Source organism: Ranitomeya imitator, chromosome 4, assembly GCF_032444005.1.
Source record: "Ranitomeya imitator isolate aRanImi1 chromosome 4, aRanImi1.pri, whole genome shotgun sequence".
Taxonomy (NCBI): domain Eukaryota; kingdom Metazoa; phylum Chordata; class Amphibia; order Anura; family Dendrobatidae; genus Ranitomeya; species Ranitomeya imitator.
Window position 1 is genome coordinate 715991306 of NC_091285.1, and position 16348 is coordinate 716007653.

Genomic DNA, 16348 nt, shown 5'->3' on the forward strand with positions numbered 1-16348 from the left:
CAACCAAGCATCATGGAAGACCACTGTATCCCTTTCAAAGACTCCAGATCGACTACATCCAACTTCCTAGGTACAATGGATACGAATATGTGCTTGTGTGTGTGGACATGTTCTCAGGGTGGCCAGAGGCTTATCCAGTTCGTAAAGTCTCAGCAAAAACTACTGCCATTAAAATAGCACATGAACTGATACCCCGTTACGGCATGCCTGAGGTGATCGAGTCAGATAGAGGTACCCATTTTACTGGGGAAATATTCCAGAATGTTATGAAAATGTTGGGAGTAGAAAACCAGTTTCACACTCCATATCATCCACAGAGTTCAGGTAAAGTGGAAAGATTAAATGGGACAATAAAATTAAAAATCCAGAAGGCCATGGCAGAAACAGGAAAGCCTTGGACCGAGTGTCTACCACTTGCCCTGTATTCCATCCGAAACACCCCAAGGGGGAAGGCTAAGCTGTCACCACATGAGATTCTTTTTGGTAGAGCAGCAAATTTGGGTTGTTATTTTCCACAACAACTGATGTTGAATACTGAGACTTTAACTGCTTATGTACAAGAATTACAAAAACGTTTAACTAAAGTGCATTCGCAAGTTTTTGCTTCCCTTCCAGATCCAGAAAATCTGGAAGGAGGCCACAAGTTGGAACCTGGTGATCAAGTCTACGTGAAAAGACACACCAGAAAGACTCTGGAACCGAGATTTGACGGACCTTTCCAAGTCCTGTTAACAACTCCAACAGCAGTCAAGCTTGAAGGAAAGGCATCATGGATACATGCAAGCCATTGCAAAAAAGCAGTATAAGACTCATGATATTGATGTTAATAATGTTAACCTCAACGGAGGCATGGGAAAGACTGAATTCTCTAGCCCCTTTGAACAATAGATTCGTACAACATCATAGAAAATTAGTGCATGACTTGTTAAATAATACGCAACCCCTGGCAGATTGTTGGATCTGTACCCATTCACCAGTATCAGCCACAAGTATACCTTTTCTAGCAGTTCCCGTGTCAGCTGAAGAAATATTCGCTTGGCCTAATTGTTCAGACAACCTGGCCAACAACCAACCTGGCAATACTAGACTATGGAATACTACAATCGCCATACCAATTGTGGGATGGGTAGAATTTCCTTGGTGGCACGGCAATCTTACAGGAAAAATAGACAACTTACAATATTTAGCATTCAAGGGAGGAAAATGGGTACCTAGGAATAAGACTGGATTAACTGATTTAGGACAGGTCCCCACTGAAAATCTACAGCTCAGTTTCAGTACAACCACCCCTTCCTCTGATGCTTTCAAACCTACAGTATTGGAAAGATACATACATAATAGAAAATGGGAACATTCTGAGTTGTTCCCCCAAGGTGATGCAAACAGTTGTACAAGTAAGCCGGGGAACCTGGTTTGTAATGAATCCAATGAGTATGTCAACGGAATGCATGTATGTGGGAATCCCGCAGCCGGGTACTGTAGCCCCTTGGGACAAAAACCCTCTTGGTGTATGCTTCAGAATGTATCTAGTTTTGTGGATTTGGCTCACAGATTGGTATTGCAGCACTCAGCTTTGTGGGATCTGCCTGAGGGTACATTTTGGATATGCGGAGAAGGAGCATATAAATGGCTTCCCGTAGGTATAAAGGGTACTTGTACATTAGGACGCCTAACCCCAGCTACTTTCATAATTTCAAATAAACAAGTGAATATGCAAGCCGTGCCCAAGCACACACTGTATAAAAGACCTGCAGATAACTCACCACGTCCCTCGGGGAAGCCGCATATAGTACAAATGGGAATTCCCAACAAAATTGCTAGTACCATTTTTATTTATCCTATGTTAACACAGATGTGGGATAAATTAGTTAGAGCCACGGATTATCTAGATGATCAGATTTGGGATATATTGGACATATTAAATACTAGTATAGCTGTACAGAATCAGCTTATAATAGTCACTAACCAACATACCCTGGTATTGGATTACCTAACTGCCTCACAAGGGGGTATGTGTCAAATCATTGGACCCACCTGCTGTCATTATATAGACCCGAATAGTACTATGAGTATGATATTTAAATTAAAAGACGTACAACGACTCAGGGATCAGTATGACAAAGACAATGACCAAAATAAGGATAGCTGGTGGTCAGATACCTTTTCTTTTCTTAACCCGGCCAATTGGTTCAGAGGGATCGGTGGGTGGGTTGCCGGGATTATGCAGAGCATAATACATATAGTTATGATTATTGTAATTATATATGTATTATTCAAGGTTGTACTCAAGGGTATCTCGGTATGCACAAATAAATTTTGTGTAATGGATGCGAGAATATAAAGTTTTTTTTTTGTAATATCACAAAAAGAATGACTAAAATGATCGACAAGGTTTTGAATGGAATATGTCAAAGGGGGGATTGTGAAGAGCAGAACAAAAATGATTACCTCAATGAACAAAAAAAAAAAGAATTTGTGATAAATATTGACCTGTCCATTCAAGGACATTTTAGCTATAGTATGAAATCCTGTTTTTCTTGTCTGTGGAATTGCCTTTGTACTGTTTGTTGTGAAACTGCCGCCCACGAAACTGTTTTCTTTTCTTTTCTTTCTTTCCTGTTTTGTCTCTTTGTTTAAACATGCAAAACTTGTATAACCACTAAACCTACTGAAACAACTATATAAAGAAGGGATAGCACTTTGAAGGCAGGCGTGCTTCAGAGACTTCCCAGTGATACACTATACAAGACGTGTCTTGTGTATTATTTCTGGTGATTCCCCACTTCCAAAGGCTGCTCCGACTGAGTGTGATCCCGACAAAAGCAAACAGGAGAGGTGCCAGCACTGATCCCTGGGCCAAACCATTGTTTAAGGTTTTCTTACAACTGGTTGAATCACCCATGATAAGTTGAAAGGTTCATATTATTCAAGAGGTACATCATTTTCTTACATGGAATCACCTTCAGAAACTTATATAGAAGTCCTTCCCTCCACACAGTGTCATATGCGGCAGAAAGATCGATGAACGCCACTGAAACCTTCTTGTTCTTTTGAAATTCAGCTTCAATTAAAGTTGTCAAGGCTAAAACTTGGTCAGTGCAGTTTCGAGCAGGTCTAAAGCCGGCTTGCTCTATAGGTATTGAGTCAAGAATCTTTAAATTGATCTTGTTATAGATTAGGCGTTCTAACAGCTTGTAAAGGCCGCTCAATAAAGCAATGGGTCTATAGTTGATGGATTATCTTCAGGCTTCCCAGGTTTTAACAATGCAATGATCTTGGCGTGTTTTAATTTACTGGGGACTTGAGCGCACTATAGCAAATAACGATTACACTACCTATTATAAGAGGTGGGAATCATGCTCTGACTTTGCCCCCCAAGTCTTTATTTATAAGTTTGCTTCTCTGTTGGTTATCTTTTCTATTTAACTTTTAAACTGAAAATGTTATAAGCGATTGTAATCCCTAACCGCATTACATAGATGTGACACATTACTGTTAGTTTTTATATAGTTTCCCATTTTCTGTTTTGTTCCCCAATAAAGTAATATTTTCTCGACTTACCCAACCCCCCCCTTTCCCCATATTTATAATTGTTAATTTTTTTTTTAATAAAGTTGTTTGAAAAAGAGAACATAGCGCCAAGTAAAGCCCCACCCACAGGCCGCCCCGGAGCACGAGAATCTCATTATCTGAAAATTCAGCTCACACAACAACCACAAGACGGATTTCCACACCAGGTATCATTGTAAGGCTGGAGTCACAGTAAATGTATATAAAAAAAAAAAAAATCGGTCCGAGTCTCCCTGCCGAGAGTCGCACACATGTCGGGCGGGTACAATCCAATTTTCAGAGCTAGCATCCGATTTACATCCCAATGCGGTGAGATTTTAATATGAGTTTTTACATAGAGCAACTCTCCGTCATTTACACATCGTTGTCAAAGGAAATATTCTTCAAAGATAGATGATAAATAGAAAATTGATAGATAATAGATAGATGCTGTAGATAATAAAAAAATAAAAAGGAGGCGGCGCTCCAATAAATGAAAAAAAGTGGACTTTATTAGCCCATATGGTGTGGCAACGTTGCTCCTCCTTTTTATTGTTTATACTAATGGATATTTCTTTGGAGGGCCCGGCTGCCTGAATTTTTCTATACGGTGCTCTTCCAATTTTTTTTCTACTGTTGATAATAGATGATAGATGGCAGCACGGTGGCTCAGTGGGTAGCACAGCAGACTTGCAGCACTGGGGTCCTGGGTTCAAATCCTACCAAGGAAAACATCTGCAAGGAGTCTGTATGTTCTCCCCGTGTTTGTGTGGGTTTTCCTCCAGGTTCTCCAGTTTCCTCCCATATTCCAAAGACATACTGATAGGGACTCTAGATTGTGAGCCTTGATGGGGACAGTGATGATAATGTGTGTAAAGTGCTGTGGAATTAATGGTGCTATATAAGTGAGTAAAATAAATAAATAGATGGAATAAAAGCCTGCAATTCATCTGCCGTGTACTGAGGGTTAGAATAGATATATACACATAGGATAGATATCACCCCACTTGCCACCACTACAGGGCAAGTGGGAAGAGCGAGGCTAAGTGCCGGAATTGTCACATCTTAGAGATGCGCCTTTTCTGGGGTGGCTGAGAGCTGATGTTTTTAGCCTGGGGAGGCGGTCCAGTATCCATGGCCCCTTCCTAGGCTATTATCTGCATAGCCTTTGCTGGTTATTAATTATAGGATGACCCCCCAGACATGTTTTTTAGGGTCCCCCATTTTAATAGCCAGTAAAGGCTATGTATACAGCTGTGATCTGATATTAATAGCCTGGGAAGCTCCATGGGTGTTACCCTCTTCCCAGGCTATAAACGTCTGCCCCCAGCTGTAATCCATCTAATTCTATGCTGACAAGTCCAGATGTGATTTTATAGTACACGGCTGCTGTATTGCCGACTTTGTGTGTGTGTGTGTGTGTGTGTGTGTGTGTGTGTGTGTGTGTGTGTGTGTGTGTGTGTGTGTGTGTGTCACTAACAACTGTCAATTCTATGTGTTTATATCTATTCGAACCTGTCAGTGTGATTTTAAATGTACATGCACATGACTGTCCTTTGAAAAGCCGGCCATCGGCGCGTAAAAAAAAAAAAAAAAAAAAACGGACAGCACTTGTGTGATCCGAGTGCTGTGCGATTTTTTTTTTTTTGTCGAATACGACTGAGTGTGACGCCGGCCTAATCAGTATAACTGCTCCGATCCGGCACGGTCTGTAGTCACTGAGCACAATCCTGCTGACAAGTTCCTTTAAGAAGCAAAGTGTCACATCCATCCCAACATGGTATGAAGAAAAAATGCTCACACCGCAAAACAAAATAAAGACCCCTTCGCATGGCTCCATAAAACCAATGAAGCCATTAAAGATTTCGTTGTCCCTCCCCCCCACCCCCCCACACACACACACACAAATCACTAAAATTATTAAAAACAAAAACAAACAACTGGACAAACCACAAAAACGGACGTTGGCTGCGTGGGAAGGGGTTAACCTCAGCGATGGCGGCTGAGGATGGAGGTGTTGGGATTTCTGCACGTGACCCAATACCCAAGAGTGGGGAAATTCAGAGGAGGTGATCGTGTGGTTTCCATCGTGTACAGATCAGCGGCGTCTCCGTCCTGAGACCGCCATCGTCCTCCGCTTCTTCTTGGAAGAGCCTGCGAGCGAGATTCTCTGCAGTAAGAGCAGCGAGGGCTGGACTCAGACGCCCACCATAGCAACGGGGAGAAAGCACCTTTTCTGTATATATTATAAGGGGTCCGATTCCTTCCCTTCTCTGCAGAGGGCGCTGCAGGGATACAACATCCGAAAACCAGATACTAAAGTGTTCGGGGGCGGCCATGACAGCGGGTCAGATATTGGGACAAAGTGATCTGTTTGAGAAGGATACTTTCTAGATAAATCTGCGTTGGGCGTCACAAACGGCGGCAGAGCCAGGAAATCACCACACGTCGCGGCCGCCATCTTTTATACTCTTTTACTTAAAAAAAAAACTCTGAATCACAGCATGACAAGGGTTAAAATGAGTCCTGAACGCAAATAAAACCAGATTAAATAAGATGCTGCGGCACCGGAGACGTCTGACAGACCGCGGATGGCGGCGGAACAGCGGCATCGGAGAAGTCTGACAGACTGCGGATGGCGGCGGAATAGCGGCACCGGAGACATCGCGTGTCTGACAGTCCGCAGACGGCGGCAGAACAGCGGCACCAATCAATTCATTCAAATAAACGAGGATTCCCCCAACCACGGGGGCACGCCGGGCGCTCAGGATTTCCCGTCCTCTTGCTTTGATCGTTTCTTGGCTCGGATCTCGTTCATGGCCTCCTCGATGGATCGTGTGTCGCGCTTATTGGCGACTGGAACTGAGGAGAAAGTGGGGAGATGTCAAGACCACCAACATCCCCAGAACACCGCTGACCCGCCCCAGTACCATGCATCCCTTACCGCAGCCGTACGCCTTGTTGGCCTGCAGGGTGTGGGCGGCGTCCTTGGCGGCCATCTTCCCGATCAGGTGACTGTATTTGTCTTTGTAGTCGCTGTTCGGGTTGACACTTGATGGAGTCTTCATGGCGTCTTTCTCAGCCTCTCGTTGGGCCAACTCCTGCCCCAACACAGAATATATATAATATATACACAGAGAGATGCCAGCTGGTCACCATAGTAACCAAAAAATGAAAGCAGCATTGTGATTGGCCACCATAGGTCACAAGGGTCAGCCAACAGTGCCCTCTGCCGGTGGCTGCAGGAAGCTTACCTTCATCTTCCTCTTCTCCTCCGCCTTCACCGGGTCCCACTCCTCCCCTCGACGATACGACTCCAGCTCCTCATCACATGGGGCAAACTCCTAAATATGGAGCACAATGAGGTACATGCCCACCGAGCGGGACCCCAACCCAGAGGCCCGCACAGCGACCCACCACCCCCAGAGGCCAGCACACCACCCTACCCCACAGCGATCCACCACCTCCAGAGGCCAGCAAACCACCCCACACAGAGACCCACCACCTCCAGACGCCAGCACACCACCCCACAGCAACCTACCACCCCACACAGAGACCCACCACCTCCAGAGGCCAGCAGACCACCCCACACAGAGACCCACCACCTCCAGAGGCCAGCACACCACCCCACACAGAGACCCACCACCTCCAGAGGCCAGCACACCACCCCACACAGAGACCCACCACCTCCAGAGGCCAGCACACCACCCCACACAGAGACCCACCACCTCCAGAGGCCAGCACACCACCCCACACAGAGACCCACCACCTCCAGAGGCCAGCACACCACCCCACACAGAGACCCACCACCTCCAGAGGCCAGCACACCACCCCACACAGAGACCCACCACCTCCAGAGGCCAGCACACCACCCCACACAGAGACCCACCACCTCCAGAGGCCAGCACACCACCCCACACAGAGACCCACCACCTCCAGAGGCCAGCACACCACCCCACACAGAGACCCACCACCTCCAGAGGCCAGCACACCACCCCACACAGAGACCCACCACCTCCAGAGGCCAGCACACCACCCCACACAGAGACCCACCACCTCCAGAGGCCAGCAAACCACCCCACACAGAGACCCACCACCTCCAGAGGCCAGCACACCACCCCACAGCAACCTACCACCCCACACAGAGACCCACCACCTCCAGAGGCCAGCACACCACCCCACACAGAGACCCACCACCTCCAGAGGCCAGCACACCACCCCACACAGAGACCCACCACCTCCAGAGGCCAGCAAACCACCCCACACAGAGACCCACCACCTCCAGACGCCAGCACACCACCCCACAGCAACCTACCACCCCACACAGAGACCCACCACCTCCAGAGGCCAGCACACCACCCCACACAGAGACCCACCACCTCCAGAGGCCAGCACACCACCCCACACAGAGACCCACCACCTCCAGAGGCCAGCACACCACCCCACACAGAGACCCACCACCTCCAGAGGCCAGCACACCACCCCACACAGAGACCCACCACCTCCAGAGGCCAGCACACCACCCCACAGCAACCTACCACCCCACAGCGACCCACCACCCCCAGAGGCCAGCACACCACCCTACCCCACAGCGATCCACCACCTCCAGAGGCCAGCAAACCACCCCACACAGAGACCCACCACCTCCAGACGCCAGCACACCACCCCACAGCAACCTACCACCCCACACAGAGACCCACCACCTCCAGAGGCCAGCACACCACCCCACAGAGACCCACCACCTCCAGAGGCCAGCACACCACCCCACACAGAGACCCACCACCTCCAGAGGCCAGCACACCACCCCACACAGAGACCCACCACCTCCAGAGGCCAGCACACCACCCCACACAGAGACCCACCACCTCCAGAGGCCAGCACACCACCCCACACAGAGACCCACCACCTCCAGAGGCCAGCACACCACCCCACACAGAGACCCACCACCTCCAGAGGCCAGCACACCACCCCACACAGAGACCCACCACCTCCAGAGGCCAGCACACCACCCCACAGCAACCTACCACCCCACAGCGACCCACCACCTCCAGAGGCCAGCACCCCACCCCACAGCAACCTACCACCCCACAGCGACCCACCACCTCCAGAGGCCAGCACACCACTCCACACAGAGACCACCACCTCCAGAGGCCAGCACACAGCCCCGCACACCGACCCACCACCTCCAGAGGCCAGCACACCACCCCACACAGAGACCCACCACCTCCAGAGACCAGCACACCACCCCACACAGAGACCCACCACCTCCAGAGACCAGCACACCACCCCACACATAGACCCACCACCTCCAGAGGCCAGCACACCACCCCACACATAGACCCACCACCTCCAGAGGCCAGCACACCACCCCACACAGAGACCCACCACCTCCAGAGGCCAGCACATCACCCCACACAGAGACCCACCACCTCCAGAGGCCAGCACACCACCCCACACAGAGACCCACCACCTCCAGAGGCCAGCACACCACCCCACACAGAGACCCACCACCTCCAGAGGCCAGCAAACCACCCCACACAGAGACCCACCACCTCCAGAGGCCAGCACACCACCCCACACAGAGACCCACCACCTCCAGAGGCCAGCACACCACCCCACACAGAGACCCACCACCTCCAGAGGCCAGCACATCACCCCACAGCAACCTATCACCCCACAGCGACCCACCACCTCCAGAGGCCAGCACACCACTCCACACAGAGACCCACCACCTCCAGAGGCCAGCACACCACCCCACACAGAGACCCACCACCTCCAGAGGCCAGCACATCACCCCACAGCAACCTATCACCCCACAGCGACCCACCACCTCCAGAGGCCAGCACACCACTCCACACAGAGACCCACCACCTCCAGAGGCCAGCACACAGCCCCGCACACCGACCCACCACCCCAACCCCAGAGGCCCGCACACTGACCCACCACCTTCACACCCCACAGGCCCGCACCCACCTTCTTAAATATCATCACGTATCTGCTTTCCTCATCCTCCCCAAAAGAAAAGGATGTCAGGCCGGCCACCTCCACCACGTCGTGTCTGTGCGAGAGGAGACAGCGGTCACCACACAGGCAAGAACTGAGTCAGGGCGAGAAACGGGCGATGTTACTCACAGAATACTGCGCTCAATCTTACTCATCGGCTGGAACTTCTTCTTCGTCTGAGAACTGTCCTGGATGAAGTCCGACACCGCCATCTCCATCTACAGGACAAGCAACACCCGTCAGGGGGCGGGGCCAACATACCATCCAACAATCAGCAACACCCTCCTGGGGGCGGGGTCACAGCTCCATCCTCTGTATCACCCCACAGGGGGCGGGGCCACAGCTCCCATCTATCTGTACCACCCTGCAGGGGGTGGGGTCACAGCTCCCTCCTCTCTCTATCACCCTGCAGGGGGCGGGGTCACAGATCCCTCCTCTCTCTATCACCCTGAAGGGGGCGGGGCTTCTTGCACCTTTTTTCTGAACTCCACTTTCTGCCACTTCTCGTGCTCCTGCATCTTCTTCAGTCGGGCTGCTTGCTCTAAAAAAAAAAAAAAAAAAAAAAAAGGGGGGGGGGGGGGGGGGAAGAAGATGAGAACAAAATCACTTTTGTTTCTCCCATCTGTAAGGTCCTTTCAGCCAGAGATTGATAGAAATGAGGCCAGAGAGTCACCCAGGACTGGAGCCGCTGTCAGACCTGAAGGTGCCGACATGTTGATTTTTTAATAAATTGTCATTTTTATTGTCCTGAGTCTGATGATGACATGATGCCCAGATGGGGAGGAGCTAGCAGACCCCGCCCACATTTGCTGCAGGCGTAAGGCAAGCTAATGGGACACTAGGTTGTCATGGTAGCTGCTCCCCTAGTGATTAAAAGTGGTAGAAAAATATATTAAAATTTTTTCCACATTTTATAAACTTTTATTTTGTTTTTTTTTAATTAAAGACTTTACATTTCTTCAATTGTTAAAAAGAGTTGTTTTTAACACTTTCCCTTTAACCCCTTAACGATCGCCGATACGCCTTTTAACGGCGGCAGTTAAGGGTACTTAAACCACAGCGCCGTTAATTAACAGTGCTGTGGAAAAAGTGAATAACGCCCCCCAGAGTCGGATTTTCTCTGGGGTCTCGGTTGCCGGGGGTAGCTGAGACCCCAGAGAACATGATTCGGGGGGTTTTACCAACCCCCGGGTTGCGATCGCCGGTAATTAACCGTTAACCGGCGGTCGTAAAAAAAAAACAAAAAACAAAACGCGATTTCCCATTTAATTTCCATCTGTCCTTTGATGTGATCGCACATCAGAGGACAGAGAAATGGGGTCCCCGATAGCCCCCCAATACTTACCTGTCTCCCCAGGTGCTCCTCGTGGCTCCCGATGGGCGCCGCCATCTTGTTCCGGCCAAAAATAGCGGGCGCATGCGCAGTGCGCCAACCAGCCGGCACCCGGAAAATCTTTGGGGTCTCAGCTGCCGGGGGTAGCCGAGACCCCAAAGAACATGATCGGGGTTGGTTTTTACCGACCCCTGTTTTGCGATCGCCGGTAATTAACTGTTTACCGGCGGCCGCAAAAAAAAAAAAAAAAAAAGCGATCTGTCATTCTCCATCTTCTGATGTGATCGCACATCAGAGGACAGAGAAATAGGGGGATTCGGGGACCCTGCTATACTTACCAATGTCCCTGGATCCTCCTGCGTCCCCTCCTGCCCGCCGGCTTCTTTATTCGGTAAGAAAATGGCGGGCGCATGCGAAGTGCACCCGCCATTATCTGCCGGCCGGCAGCTGGAGGAGTTGGGCTAAATTTAGGGTTGGGGCTAAATTTAGGGTTAGGCTTCTTTCACACTTGCGTCGGTACGGGGCCATCGCAATGCGTCGGCCCGACATACCGACACACGTTGTGAAAGTTGTGCACAACGTGGGCAGCGGATGTAGTTTTTCAACGCATCCGCTGCCCAGTCTATGTCCTGGGGAGGAGGGGGCGGAGTTACGGCCACGTGTGCGCGGTTGGAAATGGCGGACGTGACGTACAAAAAAACGCTACATTGAACGTTTTTTGTGCCGATGGTCCGCCAAAACACAACGGATCCAGTGCACGATGGACGCGACATGTGGCCATCCGTCGTGATCCGTCGGCAATACAAGTCTATGGGCAAAAAACGCATCCTGCGGGCACATTTGCAGGATCCGTTTTTTGTCCAAAACGATGGATTGCGACGGATGCCACACGACGCAAGTGTGAAAGTAGCCTTAGGGCTAGGGTTAGGGCTAAAGCTAGGGTTAGGGTTGGGCTAGGGTTGGGGCTAAAGTTAGGGCTAGGGTTGGGATTAGGGTTACCGTTTGGATTAGGGTTGGCATTAGGGTTACACTTGGGATTAGGGTTAGGGGTGTATTGGGATTAGGGTTTTGATTAGGGTTATGGTTAGGGTTGTTTTGGGGTAAGGGTTGTGATTATCGTTAGGGTTGTCATTAGGATTATGGATCGGGTTAGGATTAAGGTTAGGGGTGTGTTGGAGTTAGAATTGGGGGGTTTCCACTGTTTAGGTACATCAGGGGGTCTCCAAACACGACAGCCAATTTTGCGCTCAAAAAGTCAAATGGTGCTCCCTCCCTTCTGAGCTCTGCCATGCGCCCAGTGGTTTACCCCCACATATGGGGCATCAGCGTATTCGGGATAAATTGGACAACAACTTTTGGGGTCCAATTTCTCTTGTCACCCTTGTGAAATTAAAACTTGGGGGCTACAAAATCTTTTTGTGGAAAAAAAATATTTTTTATTTTCACGACTCTGCATTATAAACTTCTGTGAAGCAATTGGGCATTCAAAGTTCTCACCACACATCTAGATAAGTTCCTTGAGGGGGGGGGGGGGTCTAGTTTCCAAAATGGGGTCACTTGTGGGGGGTTACTACTGTTTAGGTACATCAGGGGCTCTGCAAACGCAACATAATGCCCGCAGAGCATTCTATCAAAGTCTGCATTTCAAAACGGCGCTCCTTCTCTTTCGAGCTCTGCGGTGCGCCCAAACAGTAGTTTACCCCCACATATGTGGTATCGACGTATTCAGGAGAAATTGCACAACAAAATGTATGGTTAAATTTCTGTTTTTACACTTGTGAAAATAAAAAAAAAAAAAATGGTTCTGAAGTAAAATGTTTGCAAAAAAAACTTAAATGTTAATTTTTTCCTTCCACATTGTTTCAGTTCCTGTGAAACACCTGAAGGGTTAATAAACTTCTTGAATGTGGTTTTGAGCACCTTGAGGGGTGCAGTTTTTAGAATGGTGTCACACTTGGTTATTTTCTATCATATAGACCCCTCAAAATGACTTCAAATGTGATGTGGTCCCTAAAAAAAATATTGGTGTAAAAATGAGAAATTGCTGGTCAACTTTTTAACCCTTATCACTCCCTAACAAAAAAAAAAAAATTGTTTCCAAAATTGTGCTGATGTAAAGTAGACATGTGGGAAATGTTATTAACTATTTTTCGTGACATATCTCTGTGATTTAAGGGCATAAAAATAAAAAGTTTGAAAATTGCAAAATTTTAACAATTTTCGCCATATTTCCGTTTTTTTCATAAATAATCACAAGTAATATCGAAGAAATGTTACCACTACCATGAAGTACAATATGTCACGAAAAAACAATCTCAGAATCAGCGGGATCCGTTGAAGCGTTCCAGAGTTATAACCTCATAAAGTGACAGTGGTCAGAATTGTAAAAATTGGCCCGGTCATTAAGGGGTTAAGACTACACTAAAACCAAAACATCCTAAGAGGCGGGACAAGGAATAGAACAGACATTTGCATCTGCAAATCACAGAAAAGGCCAAGACCTCAATGCACCAATCACAGAGCAGCTGCGCCACAGCCTGCTCCCCGGAACAGCCAATCAGCTGCTACAAGGAAGAAGCTCTGCTCAGCCAGTGGCCGATCTCAGCCCCAGTGCATAACAGCTGCATGAGACCCACCCAAACGAGGACGCAGCCAATCAAGACACAGCTGCGACGTGATGTCTCCGCTGATTGGTCGCCTATATATAACTGACACACGGATTGACCAATGAGGCGGCAGACATTCGCCGGTTTGATTTCTCGGCACTAAAATGAAGCACCGGGACTCCGGCGGGAATAGCTCACAACCCCGGACCGGGAGCAGCTCACTGTGTGGATAGCTCTAAACGAGCGACCTCACCTCTGGCCTTCCGCCGGCTTTCCTGGTCCCCGACCTGCGGCGGCCGCTCCATGGAGCTGAGAATAGAACCGAGCAGATCCGCCATCTTGGATCCTGTGGACGGGCACGCGCATGACCTTAAAAGTGCGCCCGTTCTTAAAGGAGCAATGACACTTTGTCCCACTAGTAAGCATTAAAGGGGCAACGCAGCGCGGTTGGGGGTGAAATAGTTGTAATAAACCATGTGCAATATAACAGTGTGGTATAACGCTCTGCGCCGTATACTGAGAGGCCACCGCCACGGTCTGCACACCAGAAACGGTGACAATGTGTCATACAGCATGGCGGGAAGAAAACAGAGCGGAGGAGCGTGAGGGAAGAAAACGGAGAGCAGCGGAGCGTGAGGGAAGAAAACAAAGGGTGGCGGATCGTGAGAGAAGAAAACGGAGAGCAGCGGAGCGTGAGGGAAGAAAACGGAGAGCAGCGGAGCGTGAGGGAAGAAAACAAAGGGTGGCGGATCGTGAGAGAAGAAAACGGAGAGCAGCGGAGCGTGAGAGAAGAAAACGGAGAGCAGCGGAGCGTGAGGGAAGAAAACAAAGGGTGGCGGATCGTGAGAGAAGAAAACGGAGAGCAGCGGAGCGTGAGGGAAGAAAACGGAGAGCAGCGGAGCGTGAGGGAAGAAAACAAAGGGTGGCGGATCGTGAGAGAAGAAAACGGAGAGCAGCGGAGCGTGAGAGAAGAAACGGAAGACTGCGGAGCGTGAGGGAAGAAAACGGAGAGCAGCGGAGCGTGAGAGAAGAAAACGGAGAGCAGCGGAGCGTGAGGGAAGAAAACAAAGGGTGGCGGATCGTGAGAGAAGAAAACGGAGAGCAGCGGAGCATGAGAGAAGAAACGGAAGACTGCGGAGCGTGAGGGAAGAAAACGGAGAGCAGCGGAGCGTGAGGGAAGAAAACGGAGAGCAGCGAAGCGTGAGAGAAGACGGAAGACTGTGGAGCGTGAGGAAAGAAAACAAATGGTGGCGGAGCGTGAGGGAAGAAAACAAAGGGTGACGGAGCGTGAGGGAAGAAAACGGAGAGCAGCGGAGCGCAAGAGAAGATGGAAGACTGTGGAGCGTGAGGGAAGAAAACAAAGGGTGGCAGAGCGTGAGGGAAGAAAACGGAGAGCAGCGGAGCGTGAGGGAAGAAAACGGAGAGCAGCGGAGCGTGAGGGAAGAAAACAAAGGGTGGCGGATCGTGAGAGAAGAAAACGGAGAGCAGCGGAGCGTGAGAGAAGAAACGGAAGACTGCGGAGCGTGAGGGAAGAAAACGGAGAGCAGCGGAGCGTGAGAGAAGAAAACGGAGAGCAGCGGAGCGTGAGGGAAGAAAACAAAGGGTGGCGGATCGTGAGAGAAGAAAACGGAGAGCAGCGGAGCGTGAGAGAAGAAACGGAAGACTGCGGAGCGTGAGGGAAGAAAACGGAGAGCAGCGGAGCGTGAGAGAAGAAACGGAAGACTGCGGAGCGTGAGGGAAGAAAACGGAGAGCAGCGGAGCGTGAGGGAAAAAAGGTGGCGGAGCGTGAGGGAAGAAAACGGAGAGCAGCGGAGCATGAGAGAAGACGGAAGACTGCGGAGCGTGAGGAAAGAAAACAAATGGTGGCGGAGCGTGAGGGAAGAAAACAAAGGGTGACGGAGCGTGAGGGAAGAAAACGGAGAGCAGCGGAGCGCAAGAGAAGATGGAAGACTGTGGCACGTGAGGGAAGAAAACAAAGGGTGGCAGAGCGTGAGGGAAGAAAACGGAGAGCAGCGGAGCGTGAGGGAAGAAAACAAAGGGTGGCAGAGCACGGGGGAAGAAAACAGAGCAGCGGAGCGTGAGGGAAGAAAACAAAGGGTGGCAGAGAGTGAGGGAAGAAAACGGAGAGCAGCGGAGCGCAAGAGAAGATGGAAGACTGCAGAGCGTGAGGGAAGAAAACAAAGGGTGGCGGAGCGTGAGGGAAGAAAACGGAGAGCAGCGGAGCGTGAGGGAAGAAAACAAAGGGTGGCGGCGCGTGAGGGAAGAAAACGGAGAGCAGCGGAGCGTGAGGGAAGAAAACAAAGGGTGGCAGAGCGTGAGGGAAGAAAACGGAGAGCAGCGGAGCACGAGAGAAGAAGCGGAGAACAGCGGAGCGTGAGAGAAGGAAACAGCAGCGGAGCGTAAGGGAAGGAATGGAAGACTGCGGAGCGTGAGGAAAGAAAACAAAGGGTGGCGGAGCGTGAGGGAAGAAAACGGAGAGCAGCGGAGCGCGAGAGAAGACGGAAGACTGCGGTGCGTGAGAGAAGAAAACAAAGGGTGGCGGAGCGTGAGGGAAGAAAACAGAGCAGCGGAGCGTGAGGGAAGAAAACAAAGGGTGGCAGAGCGTGAAGGAAGAAAACGGAGAGCAGCGGAGCGCAAGAGAAGATGGAAGACTGCGGAGCGTGAGGGAAGAAAACAAAGGGTGGCGGCGCGTGAGCGAAGAAAACGGAGAGCAGCGGAGCGTGAGGGAAGAAAACAAAGGGTGGCAGAGCGTGAGGGAAGAAAACGGAGAGCAGCGGAGCACGAGAGAAGGAAACAGCAGCGGAGCGTGAGGGAAGGAACGGAAGACTGCGGAGCGTGAGGGAAGGAGACCGCAGCA

General features: G+C 50.2%; 2 protein-coding genes across 2 annotated transcripts; one reads left to right on the forward strand and one right to left on the reverse strand.

Moving 5' to 3' along the window:
• Positions 1-6007: 6007 nt before the first annotated feature.
• Positions 6008-13880, reverse strand: SPAG7 (sperm associated antigen 7). Its single transcript, XM_069767514.1, has 7 exons — positions 13745-13880; positions 10026-10093; positions 9682-9770; positions 9523-9607; positions 6804-6893; positions 6494-6650; positions 6008-6411 (listed from the first exon to the last, which is right to left on the reverse strand). Exons 1-7 carry the CDS (start codon positions 13827-13829, stop codon positions 6314-6316), a joined length of 672 nt encoding a protein of 223 aa, XP_069623615.1. The 5' UTR covers positions 13830-13880; the 3' UTR covers positions 6008-6313.
• Positions 13881-14050: 170 nt separating this feature from the next.
• LOC138674899 (octapeptide-repeat protein T2-like) lies at positions 14051-14635 on the forward strand. The gene has a single exon (XM_069762722.1). The coding sequence runs from the start codon at positions 14051-14053 to the stop codon at positions 14633-14635; it is 585 nt and encodes a 194-aa protein (XP_069618823.1).
• Positions 14636-16348: the final 1713 nt, after the last annotated feature.

Coding starts and splice junctions, on each gene's coding strand:
- SPAG7 (XM_069767514.1), bottom strand. CDS start 13,829: ATGGCGGATCTGCTCGGTTCTATTCTCAGCTCCATGGAGCGGCCGCCG. Junction 9,608..9,681: donor AAGATTGAGCGCAGTATTCT/GTGAGTAACATC, acceptor CCTCTCGCACAG/ACACGACGTGGTGGAGGTGG. Junction 6,412..6,493: donor CAACAAGGCGTACGGCTGCG/GTAAGGGATGCA, acceptor CTTTCTCCTCAG/TTCCAGTCGCCAATAAGCGC.
- LOC138674899 (XM_069762722.1), top strand. CDS start 14,051: ATGTGTCATACAGCATGGCGGGAAGAAAACAGAGCGGAGGAGCGTGAG.